At 48.2% G+C, this 24,684-nt stretch overlaps 1 protein-coding gene across 5 annotated transcripts in view; it reads left to right on the forward strand.

The window, feature by feature from the left end:
- The window catches only part of EXOC1 (exocyst complex component 1), a 139,592-nt gene that overhangs the window by 25,795 nt on the left and 89,113 nt on the right, over positions 1-24,684 (forward strand). For 3 of the 5 annotated variants that reach the window (XM_073583566.1, XM_073583568.1, XM_073583570.1), the window contains exons 4-6: positions 27-186; positions 683-703; positions 17,043-17,227. In XM_073583566.1, coding sequence (XP_073439667.1) covers positions 27-186; positions 683-703; positions 17,043-17,227 — 366 coding nt within the window. The remainder of the gene's footprint in view (positions 1-26; positions 187-682; positions 704-17,042; positions 17,228-24,684) is intronic. The other 2 variants (XM_073583567.1, XM_073583569.1) reach the window with 1 other exon arrangement.

The raw sequence follows: 24,684 nt of genomic DNA on the forward strand, positions 1-24,684 counted from the left end.
ATTAAATTGAAATCATTATGTTTCAGGAAAGTCCAGATTTTGATCTCCATTTTGACAAAATCTACAAGTGGGTCGCCAGCAGCCCGGCTGAAAAGAATGCATTCATTTCCTGCATCTGGAAGCTGAACCAGCGATATTTAAGGAAGAAAATTGACTTTGCAAATGTCAGCTCTCAGCTTTTGGAAGGTATTTGCTAAGTAAGGGCAGAACTAGAGGGGGCGAGCATTTGGCAATGTTAAGGTGGTAGCACAGACTTCTCAGTTGGTCCTCTAGTTGCTGGATGTACGTTGGTGGACTTTTTGGCACTTTATTTTTTCACTAAGGAAAACTGATCAGCATTGAATTAGGTGGCTACTTTGCGCCAGTTTATGAACCTTGTGCCCACTACCCACTGTACTGTTGGATATTAGATCATAGGGTAGAAATGTCCCAATTTTGTATTGAACGCCAGCATTTGCATGCAGTGTGGCCTGCCTATATTATTGTGTGCTAAGAGGTATGAGATTGCCAGCAAATAATTTTCTTGTTTAATTCTATGCAGTTTTTTCATTAATAAATGTAGGTTTCTTAATCATTGCAGTATTACGAGAGTGTTTATATGTGAGTGAAATCTTCGTCTGTCTCGCTATAATACTCCTTTGCTTACTGTCCTCTGCTTTTTTCCCAACTTACTACTTTCCAGAGCTGCCTAAAGTTGCTGAAGGTGGGTAATCTGACTTCTCTACTTCTGTCTGGTGTTATTGAAACTGTGCGGTATTTGCATATGGGACTAATATGCTGTAGATTCTGCAGTGGCAAAAAAGAAACAAACAAATCGTATGTTTATTTGATTCCAGAAAAGCCGCAGACTTCACTCTCTGCATTGCAGTGTAAATATGAACCATAGATTCACATACTATGGCTTATAAATCTTCACCACAGCTCATTTTAAGCTGCAGAATTTTTCTGCAATGTATTCGTGAGATTTTCTTACAATTTGCTATGGATGAGATTGTTATGTTGCTGTGAAATTTCCACTACTAAAGATTTACAGAATATCAGCCATGTATGGACAAACCCTAAAGCAATTACATAATAGCCATCATGAAATCTAAATGTAGTATATGTGGGAGTCATAACTAGTGATGAGCGAGTATACTCGTTGCTTGGGTGTCCTCCGAGTATTTTGGTGTGCTCGGAGATTGTTTCTGTCGACGTAGCTGCATGATTTGCAACTGCTAGACAGCCTGAATACATGTGGGAATTCCCTAACAAGCAGGCATTCCTCACATGTATTCAGCCTGTCTAGCAGCCGCAGATCATGCAGCTGCGTCGACAAAAACTAAGTCTCCGAGCACGCCAAAATACTCGGAGGACACCCGAGCATGCTCTGGATAAACCGAGCAACGAGTACACTCGCTTATCACTAGCCATACCCTGTGAGAAAAACCTCTCCTCTCCTTTTTACCTGGATGGTTGCCACTTGTAAAGGAATTGAATAGGCGTCGTTCAGATATCTGCATCTGTCACTGTGATGTCCATGCATGTAATGGATGGCACACTGACGAGACGTAGTCTGTGCCAGTGCACGCAAGCAATTTTCACGCGCACTGATGGTCTAGAAGACCTTCCAGCGTGCACTTGTCATGTTTTACAGATGAGACTGTTGCATGTAAAAGCTCCTGCATCCAGACATGATGCAGACAAGCACAAGGAGATATTCGCATCCAGAGTTTGCAGACATGACTGGCCCAATTTTTAATATATAAACCAGATGATAATGCCATTCCCTAATGTATAAACCTGGAACGATCAACGTTCGCTAGGTGTCGCTCCTTCATTGCTAGTGATGTAAATGGAATAGCATTGGGTGCTCCAGGGCACTGCGATAAGCTAGTCGCAAAAATATACAATGCTTGTCACGGTTCCAGAACCTTTTATTGGACGCAGTTGCATTCCATCTGCTTATATTGCGCTGCGGTGTATCAGCAACCCCTATCGAACTTTGATTGTGCAAAAGATGTTATGGCCAAAGCCGATGTGCACTCCTAGCCTCACTAATTCCTGCACTGGATAGCCAAAGCAATGCAGAAGCCAGGTTCGTGTTCCTCCAAATTACACTGAAATCCCAAAGACTGTGACTGATGTCTGCATTTGTTCAAACCTCCTTGTCCCATAGTGAAAGAGTCACAGCTAAAGTGATTTTCTGTACAGGTAAGACAAAACCATTGATTCATCTTGTAAAAATGCTGTACTTATAAATATAACCTTTATCGAAATCTTAACGTGAAATTAGTGATATAGAAAAAGAGACTGCTATCACCGTTAAAAAGACAAAGATAGGAACCAGGAGGTGCTTGTGTCTATCAGATATCTAGACTGCTCCTACCTACCAGCGGAGGTTGGCACCCTAAGACCTGCGCATTGGTGCCCCCGCTCACCGACGGCTGTCCCTTCCATCGCTGTTCGGCCCTGTGTGGGATGGGAAGGGGGGAAAAGGGAAGGAGTGATATATGAACTAGGGAATGCCAGATGGGGCCAAAAATAACTATGTACTCTATTGCACAATTGGATTGCACCTGTGGGGGGGTAGAATTATATATGTATAGCGTTACTGCCCACAGGTAAATTAGGTGCATTAGTATCAATTCATGAAGAATGAAGGCCGATAGGTGAGGGTTTGGGCAGATTTCTCTTGTCTATCCCCTGGCTACCAGCGGAGGTTGGCACTGTTATGAATGGGTCACCGAGGAGGATGGCAAAATAGACCAAGCAGCCAGAAAACTAGAAAGGTTGGTCACTTAGCGGATTGCAGACCCCTAATCCTAACAACACAACAGTAGCCGTGGAGCGTACCTACGTTGCCCTAGACGCCTCAGCACAGCCGGAGAATTAACTAACTCTAAAGCCAGAAAGGTGAAATCTAAACTGCCCCGGAGTAGAACCCCAAAGAAATAGCCCCCAAACATATATTGACGGTGAGTTGAGATGAGGCACAAACACAGGCAGAAAATAGACTGAGAAAATTGTGGGGCCCAAACTGTCTAGATAGGACAGAAAAGGAAAGACACTGTCTGCAATCACGCAAGAAATCCAACACGTATGATGTACAAAAACACCGAGGTCACACGACCTCTCTCCCACTATATCAGCATTCTGGTGTGAACTGACAGGAAAGCAAAAGAAACTAATATAAGAGGGGACTGAACAAACTGACACAAGTTGTAATATATGGAGCGGGGTCCTGCATGGCCCCAGCAGGGAGCATGCTGAACACTCACAGCAAAGCAGAAAGAGACAAAATCAGATACAAAGGATAAGAAAAGAACAGCTTAACTGGCAAATGCAGGATCAGGAAGGAGACAGCAGACCTCAAAATGCACTGAAAGAAACTAATCACCGGCAACAACTGAGGGAAGCTTGCTCACTTATATGCTCCCAATCAGTACCCCCTGATTTCCAATCATCGTCTTCAGGTGGCAGACTTTTGTCAACCCGGCCAGCTCCACTACCCATAGTAACCACCAGAGGGAGCCCCGACTCAGGAGTCAGATCCATAGAATTCACAACATGGCACCCTAAGTAATGCAATGAAATTGGCGCCCCAGCTCCAGATGGTAGTCCATCCTTTCCCTAAAAATTGAAGGTGCTGCATATGTCTATAAAATATAATAAGTATTAGTCAGTGAGGAAGTAAATTCAGATAGAGAGGTCAGGATTGTCTAGCAATCACATGTAATTTCAGACAAATGTTCAGGAAACATAGAATCTCTCATAGAAGATAGAATTGACATGCTTTGCCCCATGCTGCACATTACCAGGGGTATTGATCCTCATGTGCCTGAATCCCAAACCCTGGTCCTATGCTGGGTGAATCGTAAGTTCTATCAGCTAAGTAGTCTCTTTATATGTTATTTACTCCTGATGATCCTTTTGTAAGATGTTTCTGAGTGTTTCTCAGAGCTCTTAGGCTATGTTCACACACTGCGGATTTGTTGCGGATCCGCAGCGTTTTTTCTGTGCGGAATTGCACCAAATCCACAAATCATTGCTCAAGCAATGTTAATCAGTGGGAATCCAGAATTGGAGTGCACATGCTGCGGAAAATTCCCTCCTGATTCGCAGAGTTTTATTTTCTGCAGCATGTCAATTCTTTCTGCGGATCTGCTGCGTTTCTGCACCCATTGACTTACAGTTGTGGCCAAAAGTATTGACACCCCTGCAATTCTGTCAGATAATACTCAGTTTCTTCCTGAAAATGATTGCAAACACAAATTCTTTGGTATTATTATCCCCACATCACTGCCCATGGAATTAATGTAGTTTCACTAAGCTCACTGGCTGGAATTCAGATCAGACTCCATATTGCGTTTGGAGAGCACCTGATGTGCCCAAACAGTGGAAACCCCCAATTCTAACTCCAACCCTAACCCCAACACACCCCTAACCCTAATGGGAAAATGGAAATAAATACTTTTTCTAATTTATTATTTTTCTCTAACTAAGGTGGTGATAAAGGGGGTTTGATTTACTATTTATGGTGGTTTTTATGCTTTTAATTGTAAAAAAAGTTTTTGCATCACCACATTTTGAGAGCTATAATTTTTCCAAATTTTGACCCACTAAAGTCATGTGAGGTGTTATTTTTTGCGGGACGAGTTGACGTTTTTATTGGTACCATTTTCGGGCACGTGACATATTTTGATCGCTTTTCATTCCGATTTTTGGGACGCAGAATGAACAAAAACCAGCATTTCATAAAATTCTTTTGGGGGGTGCGTTTACACCGTTCCACCTGCGGTAAAATTGATAAAGCGGTTTTATTCTTCGGGTCAGTACGATTACAGTGGTACCTCATTTATGTCATTTTTTATGTTTTGGCGCTTTAATGCAATGAAAACAATTTTATATAAAAAATAATAATTTTTGCATCGCTTTATTCTGCGAGCTATAACTTATTAATTTTGCTGATGACGCTGTGTGGCGGCTCATTTTTTGTGGGACAAGATTACGTTTTCAGCGGTACCATGGTTATTTATATCTGTCTTTTGGATCGCGCGTTATTGCACTTTTTGTTCTGCGGTATGATGATAAAGTATTATTTTTCGCTTTTCTTTTATATTTTTATTTTTTAAGGGGTTCACTAAAAGGGTTAACTAGTGGGATAGTTTTATAGGGCGGGTCGTTACGGACGTGGCGATACTAAATGTGTGTACTTTTATTGTTTTTTTTGTTTGTTTGTTTGTTTTTTTTATATCCAAAATAAGAATTTATTAGGGAATGTTTTTTTTTTTTTTTTTTTTAAATTTATTTAGGGATTTTTTAGAAATTATTTTTACTTTTTTTTTTTTTAACTTTATTACTTTGTCCCAGGAGGGGACATTACTGTGAAGTGTCAGATCGCCGATCTGACACTTAGAACAGCGCTGTGTCAGATCAGCGATCTGACAGGCGCTGCACAGGCTTCCTCACTGCCTGGTCTCGGCTTGGCACACTGAGGAAGAGGGTTCCCCTCCCCCCAGCACCCAATGATGACAGAAGGGTTCCTTAGACTCCAGGTCCTGACCCCTGGGAAGGGATGCATGTCCCGACTGTGCTGCTGCGATCGCGCCCACGCCGCCACTGCAAATTTAGTCCCCGGCTTCTAGCCAGACTAAGCAGCGTGTCGTCATAACCCCGCCCACTGGGGGCGGCTTTGCCCGCATTTCCTGGCTCTTCTCGCTTCCTAACGAGAAATGCCACTGTTAACCCCGGCGGACATTTCTCCTATACGCTGCCAGAGGCGTAGCTAGGGTTTCGGTTCAGGGGGGCAAAACTTCTGAGTGGGCCCCTATCTAGGTAACTGTGATGACAACTCGGTGACGCACCCTAAGGCTATGTGCACACGTTGCGGATTCCGCTGTGGGTTTTTCCGCGCGGAACCGCAGGTAAAACCGCAGGTAAAGTGACCTGCGGTTTCAAAACCTCTACTATGTTAAAGGTGTGAAACCGCTGGGGAATCCGCACAAACAATTGACATGCTGCTGTTTGTAAACCTCGCTGAAAAAACCGCACCGTGTGCACAGCGGATTTTTAAACCCATAGGGTTACATGGTACTGTACCATGTCAGTGGAACTGCTGCGTTTCCGCAGGGCCAAAACCGCTGCGGAAACGCAGCAGAATCCGCACCGTGTGCACATAGCCTAATAGTGGATGTAGAAGATGGCTGCGCTGTTACTGAAAATAATCCCTATATAAAGACCAACATGGATATTACCGCAATATGGTCAGTGGTAAATACCAGTCTTACAAAACATATGTGATTTACTGCACAGGTATAGTTGGTGTCTTACCGCTGACGTTCTTTCTGATGGAATCGGTCACTTTTCACGTCTTTTCCATCAGGCCCAGACCGACATGACAACTCCTCCAGCCACGACTCGGCTACAGAGAATACAACGACACGTTTCACTTCTCATATTCCATCCCCATCACCATCTATCTCCAACCTGCACAAACCACTCATCCTGCTGATACCCCAATGCTGAGCTGCTGCTGTATGTGTCCCTATTACTGCACCTGATACCCCAATACTGAGCCGCTGCTGCCATGTGTCCCTATTATTGCACCTGATACCCCCTATACACATGCGGCTCTGCTCCACACCCCCTATACACACACGCCTCGGTTCCGTACACCTTGTACAGACGCGCCTCGGGTGCCGTACACCTTGTACAGACGCGCCTCGGGTTCCGTACACCTTGTACAGACGCGCCTCGGGTTCCGTACACCCCGTGTACAGACGCGCCTCGGGTTCCGTACACCCCGTGTACAGACGCGCCTCGGGTTCCGTACACCCCGTGTACAGACGCGCCTCGGGTTCCGTACACCCCGTGTACAGACGCGCCTCGGGTTCCGTACACCCCGTGTACAGACGCGCCTCGGGTTCCGTACACCCCGTGTACAGACGCGCCTCGGGTTCCGTACACAAACGGCTCCGCTCCTCTGTACACCTCATGCATGCATATCTCTGCTACATCCACCCTGTAAACCCCTCCTGACCTCACACAGAAACTTACTTCACCTCATCCTGCACCATGACAACCAGCACAGCAGAGCCCTGCAGCTGAAGCCCCTGATCATGTGACTCCATGACTCCGCCCCTCAGGTGACCTCATCACAGGTCCTGTGCGCACAGAATAGCCCAGGACGACATTGCTGGCTGTGAGTGGGTGGCGCACTGCTGGCACCGGGGCCCCCCACCGTCTTCTCAGGGCCCATAGCGGCTAGGCGGCAGAGTAGGGAGATCGATTCTCCCTGCTCTGCCGCAGAATGTAACTGTATGGGCGCGCTGTGCATGCCGATACAGTTACAGTAGCGTAGCTCCGGTGGGCCCCCTCAGAGCGCTGCCCCCCTGTAGCTACGCTACTGCGCTGACCGCAAATAGGCATCTGTCCCTGCACTTCAGCACGAGCGCTGGCAGACACATCGCGATGCTGACAGAAGCTAGACACCATCCCTGGGGGCACAGGACAGGGGTCCTGGGTAAGCTGCAAACAGAGCTTAACCCTTTCCCTGCAGTATAGAAATCTCTATACCTTTGAGCAGCTCTAGACGGCCAATATGTCCCAAAAGGCTGCCATTAAGGCCAGTAAAACAGGCGGCATCATTGGCTTCATGTACCCCGTGTAATACCCCATTACCACAGGGATACAGTACTCCCTTCTGCATGGCCTGCGTATCTGTATGCGCACAGGAGCCCTCCGCTACGGCTGATGCCAGTGGATCTAGTCCCCCTGAGTGGGCCACGTACCTAGCACAATCCATGGCTTCTCTAGCGAAGGCAATAGAATCCTTCCGTGATTCCTCCTCAGGTCATGGCGTCTGTTTTTCTGGTGCGGAAAGCCCCCCCCGTCACGCAGGAGCCGTCCTCAGACAGCAGTCGTCTTGCAACAAAGGATATACAAATTCTAGGAAGCAAATCCTCTCTGACTTTGGCGTCCGCGACTTCCGTTTCCTGCTCCCCTCACCAGGGTTTCGCAGCGAGCATGACTAAGAGTTCGAGTCTGATGTGTCCATGGACCCAGACTCGCAAAAGTACCAGGAGTCATTAGATTCCCTCATTGAAGCAGTCAATAAAGCCCTGAGGGTGGATGAGGACCCTGCAACTAGTCCAGACCACACAGTGTCCTTTTAAGAGAACTAAACGTCCTCATAGGGTGTTTGCTAACCACCCTTAGTTTACGGACATCATTCAGAGGCACAGGAGTCGCCCAGACAAACGATTCACAGGGCGTAAGCCCCTCGAGACACGTTATCCCTTCGCTTTCAATCTGAAGAAAGAGTGGACCCCCCCATTTCATGTCTCGCGACTAAAACCCTGCTGTTTTTGTCCAATGGCTTCTCAATTAAGAACCCCACTGACCGACAGATTGATAATCTCGCTCGGTAAGTTTTTGAAGCCTCTGGCTCAGCTCTCTCCCTATCCTTTGCCGCAACATGGGTGGATAAAGCCATGGCGGCTTGGGCGGAGGCTCTGGCCAAAATTGGTCACATCAGTAACTTGCTTTCTGAGGCAGTGAATCTAGGTTCCCAGATCGCATGGGCCGGGGACTACATTGTACACGCCTCTCTAGATGCAGCCAACTGCGCCGCACTAGCAGCCACAAATGCCATCACTATCAGGAGAGCTTTATGGCTCAGAGTGGCGAGCAGATTCAGCTACCAAAAAATCCTTAACATCTGTGCCTTACCAGAGCGGGCGCCTGTTTCGCAGATAAACTGGATCAAATTATCTCTTACACTACGGGAGGGAAGAGCAAATTCCTTTCCCAACAAAGACTCAGTAGACCTTTTCGAAATCAACACCCGGTTCGTTTTTGGCCATTTTGCAGCACCACAAGCTGGTCCTGTACGAACGCTTCCGCCGGCTCGCCCCGCCCCCCGCTTAGAGACAAAGGCCCCCAGGCTTCTTACAAACCATCTCCTTCCTGGAAAAGCAGGCACAGACAGTCTGGATCCAAAGGATCCAGATCCCATAGATTCTCTGCACAATGACTCGTTTCCGTATTCGGTGGCCACCAACAAGTTAGGCGGCCGTCTACTCTTGATCCGTCAAGCATGGCTTGTGGTCGTTCACTATCAGTGGGTTAGAGATCTGGTGTCCTTCGGGTACAAAATAGTTTTCTCTCCAGCACAGTTTTTCCCCATCTCGCACCCCCCCAGGCAGAAGCACGGGCAGCCTCGTTCTACCAAGCCATAAATGCACTTTCAATTCACGGCCTTGCCTTTTGGACTCGCTACCGTTCCCAGAGTGTTCACCAAGGTTATGGCTGCCATTATGTTGATTCTACACTCTTGGGACGTGGTGATCCTACCGTATCTGGACGATCTGCTCATCAAGGGATTGTCCTTTCAGGCCTACGCAGTGTGTGTGAGCATCACTGTGGACATTTTCTTATCTGTGCTGGCTGGTAAACTTGAACAAGTCTTCCCGGTACCAGCACAGATTTCCTTTCTAGGGATGATCTTAGACACTTCCCGAGGGTTGGTGATTCTCTCTCCAGAAAAGGTCTCGGCCTTGCAAAAGGATTTCTGAGGCTTTCCCTCCCCCGTCCTCACTCCTTGCGGTTCGGCATGCAGGTACTGGGCAGGATAGTGGCAGCAATCGAGTTGGTTCCATTCGCCCAACTACACCACCTTCCTTTGCAACAGGCGCTTCTGACAGCCAGGAACAGAAACCCGTTTTCTCTGGACTGTCTGTTCCGGCTGTCCCAAAGGGTCAGGCAGACCCTGAGATGGTGGACTTTGATGTCCTCACTGGATGAAGGAAGATCCTTTCTCCCATTATGTTGGCTAGTGGTGACCACCGACGCCAGTCTTCTCAGATGGGGAGCCGTTTTCCGTCACCACACGGCCCAGGGATGCTGGTCCACTCCGGAATCGCGTCTCCCGATCAACATTCTGGAAATTCGAACAATCAAGTTAGCCCTCATGCGATTTCATCATTTCCTTGCAGGTCACCCCATTCGGATTCAATCCGACAATTCCACAGCCGTGGCGTACATCAACCTTAAGGGGGGAACTTGAAGCAAAAGGGCGATGCTCGAGGTGGCTCACATTCTCCGATGGGCTGAGAAAAATCACTTGGTCATATCAGCAGTTCATATCCCGGGGGTAGAGAATTGGGCGGCAGATTTTCTCGGCCGCCAGGGTCTCTCCTCGGGAGAGTGGTCCCTTCATCTGGAGGTCTTTTAGCAGATTTGTCATCGCTGGGGGATGCCGGATGTCGATCTCATGGCCTTAAGACTAAATGCAAAGGTTCTGGCGTTCATAGCCCGTTCCCGCGACCCAATAGCCATCGGGTCTGATGCACTGGGCCTCCCTTGACATCAGTTTCGTCTCCCTTATGTTTTTTCCTCCGCTCCCCTTCCGAAGGTCATCAGGAAGATTTAGCGCGGAAGGGATTCCGGTGATCGTCGCCCCAGACTGGCCACGCCGGGCGTGGTACGTGGAGCTAGCGCAGCTAGTCGCCAACGTTCCCTGGTGGATGCCAGACCGCCCGGACCTTCTATCCCAGGGCCCGATTTGTCACCAGAACTTGAGAGCCCTGAGTTTAACGGCCTGGCCATTGAATCCTGGGTTTTAACCCGAGCTGGTTTCTCCCAGCAGGTAATTTCCACCATGACTAGGGCCCGAAAACGTCATCCATACGCATTTATCATCACACCTGGAAGACCTTTTTCTCTTGGTGCAGAGCCTGTGGTTGTTCTCCACTTGTTTTTTCCATCCTGTCCATTTTGAAGTTTCTCCAGGCAGGACTAGACTCGGGTTTTGCACTTGCTTCCCTCAAGTGCCAAATTTCAGCCTTATCTGTCCTGTTCCAACACAGGATAGCTACCAGATCACAGATGAATACCTTCATGCAGGGAGTCTCCCATGTGGTGCCTCCCTACAAAATGCCGTTGGAGTCTTGGGACCTTAATTTAGTCTTGGGGGTTCTTCAAGAGGTCCCTTTCGAACTGCTTCGGGACGTGACATTGACTCTAATGTCTTGGAAAGTAATCTTTCTGGTGGTGGTAACGTAACATCGATTAGACAGGTCTCGGAATTGGCGGCCTTGTCTTGCAGGCCTCCGTTCCTGACATTCCACCAGGACAAGGTGGTGCTGAGGACGTCTTCGTCATTTTTGCCTAAGGTTATGTCTTCCTTCCATCTGAATGAGGACATCGTTCTCCCCTCGTTCTGCCCAGCGCCGGGCCATCATATTGAAAAGGCTGTCCACATATTGGTTATGGTGAGAGCACTTATGAAGTATGTCTCCCAAACGGTGCCCTTTCACAAGTTGGATGCTCTCTTTGTGCTTCTGGTGTGACACATGCAAGGTCTACCTGCCTCTAAGGCTACAATAGCCAGGTGGAACCGCTCTAGGAAGCTAATCGTGTCATAGGCAGGCCCATCCCAGCGGGGGATTAGGGCACACGCCACTCGGTCAGTGGGGGCAAGGCGTCGGCACAGGAAGTCTGCGACTTGGTCCAGCCTACACACGTTTGTGAAACACTACAATATTCATGTTCAGGCTTTGGCAGATGCCACCCTGGGCAGACGGATTCTGCAGCCTGCAGTATCGCTTCCGTAGTGTAAATTTAGTCGGCACATGAGGGTTCAGCTGTCGTGCTGTTTCCCACCCAGGGACTGCTTTAAGGACTTACCATGGCAATGTGTCTCCCAATGAGGTGATTGAGAAACGGATTTTTTTGTGTACTCACTGTAAAATCCTTTTCTCCGAGCCAATCATTGGGGGACACAGCACCCACCCTGTTGGACCTACAGTTGTGGCCAAAAGTATTGACACCCCTGCAATTCTGTCAGATAATACTCAGTTTCTTCCTGAAAATGATTGCAAACACAAATTCTTTGGTATTATTATCTTCATTTAATTTGTCTTAAATGAAAAAACACAAAAAGAATTGTCCTAAAGCCAAATTGGATATAATTCCACACCAAACATAAAAAAGAGGGTGGACAAAAGTATTGGCACTGTTCGAAAAAATCATGTGATGCTTCTCTAATTTGTGCAATTAACAGCACCTGTAACTTACCTGTGGCACCTAACAACAGGTGTTGGCAATAACTAAATCACACTTGCAGCCAGTTGACATGGATTAAAGTTGAATCAACTTCTGTCCTGTGTTCTTGTGTGTACCACATTGAGCATGGAGAAAAGAAAGAAGACCAAAGAACTGTCTGAGGACTTGAGAAACCAAATTGTGAGGAAGCATGAGCAATCTCAAGGCTACAAGTCCATCTCCAAACACCAGAATGTTCCTGTGTCTACCGTGCGCAGTGTCATCAAGAAGTTTAAAGCCCATGGCACTGTGGCTAACCTCCCTAGATGTGGACGGAAAAGAAAAATTGACAAGAGATTTCAACGCAAGATTGTGCGGATGTTTGTTAAAGAACCTTGACTAATATCCAAACAAGTTCAAGCTGCCCTGCAGTCCGAGGGTACAACAGTGTCAACCCGTACTATCCGTCGGCGTCTGAATGAAAAGGAACTGTATGGTAGGAGACCCAGGAAGACCCCACTTCTTACCCCGAGACATAAAAAAGCCAGGCTGGAGTTAGCCAAAACTTACCTGAAAAAGCCTAAAACATTTTGGAAGAATGATCTCTGGTCAGATGAGACAAAAGTAGAGCTTTTTGGGCAAAGGCATCAACATAGTTTACAGGAGAAAAAAAGAGGCATGCAAAGAAAAGAACACTGTTGCTACAGTCAAACATGGCGGAGGTTCCCTGATGTTTTGGGGTTGCTTTGCTGCCTCTGGCACTGGACTGCTTGACCGTGTGCATGGCATTATGAAGTCTGTAGGCTACCAACAAATTTTGCAGCATAAGGTAGGGCCCAGTGTGAGAAAGCTGGGTCTCCCTCAGAGGTCATGGGTCTTCCAGCAGGACAATGACCCAAAACACACTTCAAAAAGCACTAGAAAATGGTTTGAGAGAAAGCACTGGAGGCTTCTAAGGTGGCCAGCAATGAGTCCAGACCTCAATCCCATAGAACACCTGTGGAGAGATCTAAAAATGGCAGTTTGGAGAAGGCACCCTTCAAATATCAGGGACCTGGAGCAGTTTACCAAAGAAGAATGGTCTAAAATTCCAGCAGAGCATTGTAAGAAACTCATTGGTTACCGGAAGCAGTTGGTCGCAGTTATTTTGGCTAAAGGTTGTGCAACCAAGTATTAGGCTGAGGGTGCCAATACTTTTGTCTGGCCCATTTTTGGAGTTTTGTGTGAAATGATCAATGTTTTGCTTTTTGCTTCATTCTCTTTTGTATTTTTTCATTTAAGACAAATGAAATGAAGATAATAATACCAAAGAATTTGTGTTTGCAATCATTTTCAGGAAGAAACTGAGTATTATCTGACAGAATTGCAGGGGTGTCAATACTTTTGGCCACAACTGTATGGCTTCGTTTTTTGGTTTCTTTGTTTGGCATATTAGCCTTCTGTTTTCATACTTGTGAGCTCCTACTGCTTTGTCACCGAACTGGTTCATTTGGAGCCAGTAGGAGAGTGTATACTGCAGAGGAGGAGTTAATTTCTTCTATGTTTACTTAGTGTCCTCCTAGTGGCAGCAGCATAACACCCATTGTCCTGTCCCCCCCAATGATTGACTCGGAGAAGAGGATTTTACAGTGAGTTTACACAAAAATCCCTGTTTTTGGTCCCATCTGCCATTCCTTAGTTCATATATTTCCCCCTTCCCTTCTTTCCCCCCTTTCCCTTCCCCCCCTTCCCTTTTTCCCCCCTTCTCATCCCTCACAGGGCTGAATAGGGATAGAAGGGACAGCCGTCGGTGAGCGGGGACGTCAGTGCGCAGGTTTTAAGGTGCCAACCTCCGCTGGTAGGTAGGAGCAGTCTAGCTGTCGGGTACAGACACCTCCTGGATCCTACCTTTATCTTTTTAACGGTGATAGTGGTCTCTTTTTACATATCAATAATTACATGTTAAGTTAAGACTTCAATAAAGGTTGTCCCATAGGGGTGTAAATTGTCTAATCCCTTGTAAATATTAGAAGAAAAAAAAGTTATAGATATATTAGCCACTTAACAACCTCCGGTACGCCTTTTTTACGGCAGTAATTAAGAGTACTTAAACCACAGCGCTGTTAATTCACTGCCCTGTGGAGAAAGTAAATGGCGCCTCCCAGCGTCGAATTTTCTCCGGCGATCGCGAAAAGAAAAAAAAAGCCCGATTTTGCATTTAATTAATAGGGTCCCCAATTTCCCCCCCAGTGATCCTCGTGGCTCCAGGGCCCTCCTGCCTCCTCCGGTGGGCGCCGCCATCTTGGTCCCGGAAGAAAATGGCGGGCACATGCACAGTGCACCCGCTGGAATCGGCAGATTCCATTCATTCATTTTGATCACTGTGATAAACTAACACCCCCCTCCCCCCGTTTATCACCCCCTTAGTTAGGCAAATATAATAAAATACAGAAAATATATTTTTGTTCAATTTTTGATTAGGGGTAGAGTTGGAATTCGAGTTAGGGTTGAAATTAGGGTTAGGGTTAGAATTAGGGTTAGGGATGTGTTGAGGTTAGGATTGTAGCAAAAATTGAGGAGTTTCCACTATTTACCAACTTTGGGGGTCTAATGTCTCCTGTTTACCCTTGGAAAAATAAAAAAATCACTTTTGGACAAAAAGATTTTTTATTTTCACGGCTCTGAGTTATAAACTGTGAAGCACTTGGGGGTTCAAAGTGCTCACCACACATCTAAATAAATTCCTTGAGGGGTCTAGTTTCCAAAATGGGGTTACTTGTGGGTTTTTTTCACTGTTTAGGCACATTAGGGGCTCTGCAAATGCAACATGACGCCCGCAGAACATTCCATCAAAGTCTGCCTTCCAAAATAGCGTTCCTTCCCTTCCGAGCTCACCCATGTGCCCAAACAGTGGTTTTCCCCCCCCCACCACATATGGGGTAATGGGGTATCAGCGCACTTAGGACAAATTACAGAACAACTTTTGTGGTCCAATTTCTTGTTACCCTTGGGAAAATAAAAGATAGCAGGCTAAAAAATCATTTTTGAGTAAAAAAAAAAAAATGATTTTTTTTATTTTCACGGCTCTACATTATAAACTTCTGTGAAACACTTGGAGGTTCAAAGTGCTCACCACCCATCTAGATAAGTTCCTTAAGGGGTCGTTTCCAAAATGGGTTCACTTGTTGGAGGTTTCCACTGATTAGGCACAGGGGCTCTCCAAACGCATCATGGCGTCCGATCTCAATTCCAGCCAATTCTGCGTTGAAAATGTCAAACGGCGCTCCTTCCCTTGCGAGCTCTGCCTTGCGGCCAAAAAGTGGTTTACCCCCACATATGGGGTATCGGCGTGTTCAGGAGAAATTGCACAATAAATTTTGAGGTTCATTTTCTCTTTTAACACTTGTGAAAAAAAAATGGTTCTGAAGTAAATTTTTTGCAAAAAAAAGTTAAATGTTAATTTTTTTCCTTCCACATTGCTTCAGTTCCTGTGAAGCACGTAAAGGGTTCATAAACTTCTTGAATGTGGTTTTGAGCACCTTGAGAGGTATAGTTTTTAGAATGGTGTCACTTTTGGGTATTTTCTGTCATGTACACCCCTCAAAATTTCTTTAAATATGATGTGGTCCCTAAATGTGGTTTTGTAAATTTTGTTGTAAAAATGAGAAACCGCTGGTCAACTTTTAATCCTTATAACTTCCTAACAACAAAAAAATTTTGTTTCCAAAATTGTGCTGATGTAAAGTAGACGTGGGAAATGTTATTAAGAAATTTGTGTGACAATATCTCTGATTTAAGGGCATAAAAGTTTAAAGTTTGAAAACTGCAAAATTTTCGCGATATTTCCGTTTTTTTCATAAATAAATGCAAGTCATATCGAAGAAATTTTACCACTAACATGAAGTACAATATGTCAGAAAAAACAATCTGGTTTCACATTAGCGTTTTTTTGCTCAGCGCATCGTGCGCGTCCATGCGCATGCGCCCCTATGTTTAACATGGCGGGCGCATGGTCTAGCGTTTGCACGCATTCGTACGCGTTTTCATGCGCATGCGGTTTTTGTAGTGTGCGCCTAGGAGCGCCGGACGCAACCTGTTGCATTTTGTGTCCGTCCAACCTGTGTCAAAAAAACGCTTGCGCACGGAATGCGACAAAATAACACATTACAGTCTATGGGAACGCAGGCGAGCGCATGGACATGCGCATGGCTGCGTTTAAAATCACATGCGTTTTAAGAGTTAACATGGCTAGAAACTGGTTAAAACACATGCGCCTAAAAAAAGCAAACGCATGCAAAAATGCAGGATGCGTTTTTTGCATGCGTTCTATTGCGCACGAAGCGCAGTGCTAAAAAGCGCTAATGTGAAAGTAGCCTCAGAATCAGCGGGATCCGTTAAATCGTTCCAGAGTTATAACTTCATAAAGTGGCAGTGGTCAGAATTGTAAAAATTGGCCTGGTCATTAAGCTGCAAAATGGCTCTGTCACTAAGGGGTTAAAATATATTTTTTATTGGGTTGACAAAAATGTTTAACCAAATGAGCATTTCCAGTAGCGGGTGGACTGTCCTACCAAGATGTCTACACAAGACTGGCTGTAGGTAGCTCTTGTATTCCAGGACCAGGATATGCGGGCCCATGGCCACCCCTGGAGGTCTTGCTTTGTCTATGTGGGTACTGTCCATTTTGCTGAGTGGGGCAGGAATAATCTATCTAGTGTGAGCAGTAAGATGATTTCTCTGTTTCCAGCTAATGTTCGAATATGGTTTCCCTGAAATGCGGCAGCCTTTCAGAATGAACCATAGATGTCTGCAGTAATGTTTAGTCCTAAATAACCTGACAGGTTCCTTTTTAAATCACTGCATACAAAAAATATTTACTAGAAGAAAGAAAAAGGCTTGGTCTTTTAGGGTCAAAGCCATTTGACTGCTCTATAAGAGCACATTGTTGTAACCATCCTGAAGCCCAGCGACTCCCCACAACACACTGTGCGTACTTGTACAAAGTGATTTTTAATTTTTTTATTTTAAATTTGAAGAATCTGTTCCCAGTGGAGAGAATCAGAGCGTGGCTGGGGGAGAAGACGAGGCTGCCGAGTACCAGGAGCTGAATGCACGGGAGAAGCAGGACATTGAGTTCATGTTGGGGAGTTGTGAATATGCTATTTCCAATGCAGAAGCCTTTGCAGAAAAGTTATCCAGTGAGCTCCAAGTTCTGGATGGGGTAAGAGACGCTAGTAATCATGAGAATGGAAGTTTGCTGCGTATGCCGATAATCTCCTCTTTGCAGTTGTCCTATGAGGTGCCAATCTGTGCATGTGCTTTAGGCCCCGTCACACACAGCGAGATAGCTGGTTTTGTGACGCCACAGCCACCTCGCCAGCGATCTCGCTGTGTGTGACACGCATCAGCGACCGCCCCCCCCGCCGGGTATCGCTGATCGTGCAGGAGTGTCCTGGGCCATTTTTTGATCGTTGGTCTCCCGCTTGCCAGCGCGCATCGCTGCGTGTGGCAGCGGGAGACCAACGATCAGCGAGCTCCCAGCGCTGTAAGCAGACGCTGGGAGCAGGTATCTAATATAAATATCGGGTAACTAAGCTCGCGCGTCACTTAGTTACCCGCTGTGTACCTTAGATACCAGCATGCTCGCACGAGCACGCTGGTATCTAAGGTACACAGCGGGTAACTAAGCGACGCGCGCACTTAGTCACCTGATATTTACATTTGATACCAGCGTCCTCGCTGGTCCTGATCGCTGGTGAGATCTGCCTGTTTGACAGCTCCCCAGCGATCATGTAGCGATGCACCAGTGATCCTGACCAGGTCGTATCGTTGGGATCGCTGGTGCATTGTTTAGTGTGGTGCTATGTGACCTACACTCACTGGCCACTTTATTAGGTACACCATGCTAGTAAGGGGTTGGACCCCCTTTTGCCTTCAGAACTGCCTCAATTCTTCGTGGCAGAGATTCAACAAGGTGCTGGAAGCATTCCTCAGAGATTTTGGACCATATTGACATGATGGCATCACACAGTTGGCGCAGATTTGTCGGCTGCACATCCCTGATGCGAATCTCCCGTTCCACCACATCCCAAAGATGCTCTATTGGATTGAGATCTGGTGACTGAGGAGGCCATTTGAGTACAGTAAACTCATTGTCATGTTCAAGAAACCAATCTGAGATGATTCGAGCTTTATGACATGGCGCATTATCCTGCTGAAAGTAGCCATCAGATGTTGGGTACATTGTGGTCATAAAGGGATGGACATGGTCAGCAACAATACTCAGGTAGGCTGTGGCGTTGCAACGATGCTCAATTGGTACCAAGGGGCCCAAAGAGTGCCCAGAAAAAATTCCCCACACCATGACACCACCACCACCAGCCTGAACCGTTGATACAAGGCAGGATGGATCCATGCTTTCATGTTGTTTACGCCAAATTCTGACCCTACCATCCGAATGTCGCAGCAGAAATCGAGACTCATCAGACCAGGCAACGTTTTTCCAATCTTCTACTGTCCAATTTCGATGAGCTTGTGCAAATTGTAGCCTCAGTTTCCTGTTCTTAGCTGAGAGGAGTGGTACCCAGTGTGGTCTTCTGCTGCTGTAGCCCATCTGCCTCAAAGTTCGACGCACTGTGCGTTCAGAGATGCTCTTCTGCCTACCTTGGTTGTAACGGGTGGCAATTTGAGTCACTGTTGCCTTTCTATCAGCTCGAACCAGTCTGCCCATTCTCCTCTGACCTCTGGCATCAACATGGCATTTCCGGCCACAGAACTGCCGCTCACTGGATTTTTTTCTTTTTCGGACCATTCTCTGTAAACCCTAGAGATGGTTGTGCGTGAAAATCCCAGTAGATCAGCAGTTTCTGAAATTCTCAGACCAGCCCTTCTGGCACCAACAATCATGCCACGTTCAAAGGCACTCAAATCACCTTTCTTCCCCATACTGATGCTCGGTTTGAACTGCAGGAGATTGTCTTGACCATGTCTACATGCCTAAATGCACTGAGTTGCCGCCATGTGATTGGCTGATTAGAAATTAAGTCTTAACACACAGTTGGACAGGTGTACCTAATAAAGTGGCCAGTGAGTGTAGAACCTTGTTTGTGGTGATATTTGCATTTGCTTTTCATGGAATGAGACTTTAATTTCTGATGAGAGGGAAAAAAAAAATTCTCCACCACCTATCAGTCCTTGAAAAATAGACTGCACTTAGATGGAATCCAAGTGCTGTCCAATATTTCTCTTTCGCCTCATTGGGGGACACAGGACTGTGGGTGTATGCTATTGCCGCCAGGAGGCTGACACTAAGTGAATGGAAAACACCCTCACCCTGGTTGCAGGCGAGACCAGTTCATGCTTAGTGTCCGTTGGAGGCACACCTCTGGTCTTTTTCCCAGACTTTTTCTTTTTTACTTTCCATGAGGATGCAACAGGGGCGACGGACCCTATTGAAAGGGTCCGATCTTCCCAAACCATCAACGGGCAAGCATGTGGAGTGTCGCCTCCACGTATCCTCTCCCGCACCGTGGGACATGATGCTGGACTCAGCCCTTACCACCCTGAGGTATTAAAACCCTAAGCTGTACAGAGGCACAAGTACAGTCCGTGCAGCCCCCACTGCATCACCAATGCTAGACTTCGGTGATGGAAGGAGGCAGACGGTCCCTCTCCTCATCCCTGGTAAGGAGCGATGGAGCCAGGGTGCCTGTACCATCCTGTACACAGCCGCCCCCCCCCACACACACACACACACACACACACACACACACACACACACACACACACACACACACCTGACAGGCTGGCAGCTGAAGCGCTCCATGCGATCAGGACAGGGGGCACGGACCGAGGGTGGGCTGGGAGGGCTCCTGTGGTGGGCCTGCCGTCCTTGTGCGGCGCAGCTTCCGCTGCAATATTAGCACCAGCGGCTGTTCCCCGGCGCGTGCAGCACGGCGCTGCCTCTTCATCGCCGGCCGAAGCCAGAACTTTACCCCCAGCTCTTAGCTTGCTCTAGGCTGCAGGCGGATGACATGCCCTCAGGCACGCCTACTTCTGGCGGGCCCAACCACTCGCCAAGGCACGGATTATGAAGTTAGGAGCGGCCCAGACCCCTCCAGCTGCACTTCAGGATGCTCGGGCGCAGGACAGGGGGTAAATGCTACCCCTCCCCACCCCTTCCAGCTGGGCAGCTATACTAATGGCGTCACTGCCGCAGGCCTTGTTAGCCAGCAGGTCCAGCATGTCCAGAGGGACCAAGCCTCATACGATGCTATTTACCGCATCTTGTCGGTCCGCTTTTCCGCAGGTGCAGAGTATTCAGTTATACGAAGCCTTGGATTCCTAACGCGCCCAGGAGCCCTCCCCTGCGACCAAGCCCCCGGAATGGGCTTTGTCTTTGTCGCAGTCTATGGCATCACTAACTAGGGCAATTCAGTCCCTTCAGGCCCCAGATAGGGGCAGGGACAGCGGATCGCCTGTCTTGGAGGGATCCTCCACCTCACAGGAGCCTCCGGCCTGCAGGGGCTGCTATCACTCTAGGCAGACACAGAGGAAACAAACCCACACAGTGTCACCTGGCCCGTCTGGTGCCTCAGCATCTATGAGCTCCGCTCCTCGCTCCCCTTCTCCAGGGGGTGACAGCGAGCAAAACTCAGATTACGATTCTGAGGGACCCCTCAATTTGGATGCACCTGGTTACCAGAAATCAGTTGACAGTCTCATTAAGGCCGTCGACCAAACCCTGGGAATTGACGATGGATCCACCTTGACCTCAGGTCATAAGGTATTATTCAAACGGCCTCATAAAATATTTGCCACTCTCCCGGGGTTTGGGGACATAGTGCAACGACACAGGGAGCGGCCAAACAAACGCTTTGCAGGCCATAAGGCACTGGATGCAAGATATCCATTTGCCTCTGAACTCCATAAAAGGTGCGTAGAGTCCCCAGCGATAGTACCAACAGTATTACGGTTGGCATCTAAAACCCTGTTATATCCCTACCTAACTGTTCTAATAAAGATCCCACTGACCGCCTCAATAGAGAGCCTGGCTCGCTCTGTGTTTGAGGCCTCAGGAAAAGCCCTCTCTCCCTCTTTCGCGGCAACTTGGGAAGCCAAGGCCATGATTTCCTGGTAGTTAAATACAGCTTTGCAGGGCCTGGACCTACCGACAGAGGTAGCCGGGATCGCGAACCAAATAGTCCTGGCAGGAGGCCATTTGATTAAGGCATCCTTGGATGCAGCTAAGTGCCCCTCTACATTTAACGATGCACCAGCGATCCCAACCACGATATCACCCGGTCAGGATCGCTGGTGCATCGCTAAATGGTCGCTATTGAGCTGCCAAACAGGCAGAGCTCACTAGCGATGCAGCAGCGGTCGGCGGTCGCTCTTACCTTTCAGACGCGGCGAGGGTGTCCGTCTTCCGCCTGCGTCCATGGCTCCCTTGTCGGCGCCAGCAGGAAGCCGACGACGAGAAATGGACCAGTCCGATCTCGCGCGATCACCGATAACCAGCGGGGGAGCCGGTCGGAGGTAAGCATCACATGTAGCGATATCACTAGTGATATCGCTGCTGCGTCACAAAATCGGTGACGCTTTAGCGATATTGCTAGCGATATTGCTAGCGATATCGCTATGTGTAAAACCCCCTTAACTGCAGCACTGGCTGCTGCGAATGCGATTTCCATCAGGAGAGCCCTATGGTTAGGAACATGGCGAGCCGACTCAACTTCCAAGAAATCCCTAACTTCTTTGCCCTTTCAGAGCAGCAGATTGTTCGGTGAGAAGCTTGATCAGCTAATCTCCGACTCCACAGGGGGGAAAAGCTACTTTCTCCCATAACAGGGGGTTAAGCAGCCATTCCATCACCAGCTTCAAACAACCCTGAGTGGGTCGCAGCGGCCAACACCGCCAGGTCAGGTCGGCCCAATCAGGGCAGAGGTCGTCAGATCTCATATAGAACCAACCCATTGGAGAGGATGTGTTCCAATCAAGCCAAACTCAAGGGGATCAAGGTCCCACAGGTTCTCGGCAAATGACTGGAGGAACTTTCCGGTCGACACCTGCAGAGTAGGTGGGCGCCTGCTCTGGTTTCATCACGTCTGGCTCACCGTCGTACACGACGCGTGGGTAGGAGAGCTGGTGTCTTCAGGGTACAAGATGGTATTTATCAGCCACCCACCAAAACGATTTTGCCCGGGGCATAGTCATCTTGCCTAGACGACCTCCTGGGAGAGCGTCAACATTCAAGGGCCCATCTTTTCAGACTTATGAAGAGACCATCAACATCACGCTGGATACACTTCTTCACCTAGGGTGGTTGGTGAATTTGAAGAAGTTTTCCCCTGTTGCAACTCACGAGATTTCATTTCTAGGGATGATCTTCGACACTTCCCGAGGGTTGGTAATTCTCCCTCGGGACAAGGCCCTAGCACTCTGGCTTGGAGCCCGGGCACTTCACCAGCCGGTCTCCCGCTTCATCTGGTTTGGCATGAGGGTCTTAAGGAAAATTGTGGCAGCAATAGAGGCTATTCCATTTGCCCAGATCCATCTTCGTCCCTTGCAGCTTGGGACAAAAGCCCGTTCTCCCTCGACCACCGGTGCCGGTTGTTCATACCGATTAGACAGGCTCTCAGACGGTGGACGATGAGTTCCTCCTTTCTGCAGGGGAAACCTTTTCCCCGAACCACTGGTTGGTGGTCACGACCGACGCCAATCTCCTCGGATGGGGAGCAATATTTCGCCACCACACAGCCCAAGGACATTGGACACCTCGGGAATCACGCCTCCCGATCAACATTTTAGAAATTCGGGGGATTCGGCTGGATTTGCAGCACTTTCATCATGTCCTGGCAGGCCGCCCTGTCCGAATTCAATCAGACAATGCCACGGCAGTGGCTTACATAAATCATCAGGGGGGCACCCGCAGCATGACGACCATGCTATTGGCAAAGCATATCTTTTGCTGGGCCGAGAGAAATCTCTGTAATCTCGGCAGTTCACATTCCTGGCCTGGAGAACTGGGCGACGGACTTCCTCAGCCGGCAGGGTCTCGCGTCCCAGGGTATGGTCACGCCATTCCGAGATTTTCCCAACAGATTTGTCAACGTTGGGGAGCCCCAGAAGTGGACCTAATGACCTTCAGGCTAAACGCCAAAGTGCCCAGGTTTGTCGTTCGGTCCCGGGATCCACAGGCATGATGGTCCTTCCATGGAACCAGTCTCGCCTCTCATACCTGTTTCCTCCACTACCACTGCTTTTGAAGGTCATCAGGAAGTTCAAGGCAGAGGGGGTTTTAGTAATACTGATTGCCCCAGATTGGCCTCATCGGTCATGGTACGCAGATCTAGTGCAGCTACTCGTCGACGTCCCCTGGCGGCTGCCAGAGCGCACAGGCCTACTTTCCCAGAGCCCGATCTACCACCAGAACTCGGGCCCTGTGTTTGACGGCTTGGCCGTTGAATCTTGGATTCTGACCCAGGATGGGTTCGGCCGGAAGGTGGTTGCTATAATGGTTAGTGCCCGGAAGCCCACCTCGGCACGTATTTACCACTGTGCCTGGAAAGTTTTTCCCATGGTGTAGGGGCCGCGGTTATCCTCCACTGAGATTCTCCATTCCCAACATTTTGGCTCTTCTCCAGTCTGGCCTAGACTAAGGTTTAGCGCCGTTTCCTCAGGGGACAGAGTTCGGCCTTATCCGTCCTGTTCCAGCATAGAATTGCTACCAATCTGCAGGTAAAGACCTTCATCCAGGGGGTCTCCCACTTGGTACCTCCCTATAGGGCCCCTCTGGACGCCTGGGGCCTTAACTTGATCCTAGGTGTTCTGCAGGAAGCTCTGTTTGAACCACTACAGGATGTCTCTTTAGCATACCTTTCTTGGAAGGTGGCGTTCGTCGTGGCTATAACGTCAATTAGCCGGATCTCGGAGCTGCGGGCTCTATCCGATCGAGCCCTGTATCTGATTTTCCACAAGGATAAGGTGGTTTTCAGGCCGGTTCCTCCTTTTCTGACGAAGGTCGTTTCCTCGTTTCACGTCAGGAGGTACGTGTCACAGATGGCATCTTTTCGTCAGACAGACGCTGTTCGTGCTCCCCGAGGGTCGCAGGAAGGGACTCTCTGCCTCAAGATCGACCATAGCCAGGTGGATACCTTTGGCGATTCAGGAGTCTTACCGTATCAGAGGCGCACCTGTTCCAGCAGGGATCAGAGCACACTCTGCTCGGGCGGTGGGCGCCTCTTGGGCTCTTCAGCACCAGGCATTGGTGGAACAGGTTTGCAAAGCGGCATCCTGCTCCAGTCTGCACACATTCTGCGAGCACTACAATATCCATACTCAGGCTTCAGCAGACACAAGCCTGGGTAGAATAATTCTCCAAGCAGCGGTGGCGCACCTTTAGGCAACAGGTGCGTATAGCTTGGACCGTGGAGTCTACTTCCCACCCAGGAACTGCTTTAGGACGTCCCACAGTCCTGTCTTCCCCCCCCCCCCCCCAATGAGGCGACGGAGAAACATGGATTTTTGTGGTGCTCACTGTAAAATCCTTTTCTACGAGACACTCATTGGGGGACACAGCACCCACCCTGTTAGCCAATTGGCTCCTTTTTGTTGGTTCTTAATATATACAGTATTTATGATAGGTGGGCTTTCTAGACATGTTGTTACCTGCATTAA

The sequence above is a fragment of the Dendrobates tinctorius genome, unplaced genomic scaffold, assembly GCF_039654945.1.
Source record: "Dendrobates tinctorius isolate UK_male_01 unplaced genomic scaffold, ASM3965494v1 ptg000079l, whole genome shotgun sequence".
Taxonomy (NCBI): domain Eukaryota; kingdom Metazoa; phylum Chordata; class Amphibia; order Anura; family Dendrobatidae; genus Dendrobates; species Dendrobates tinctorius.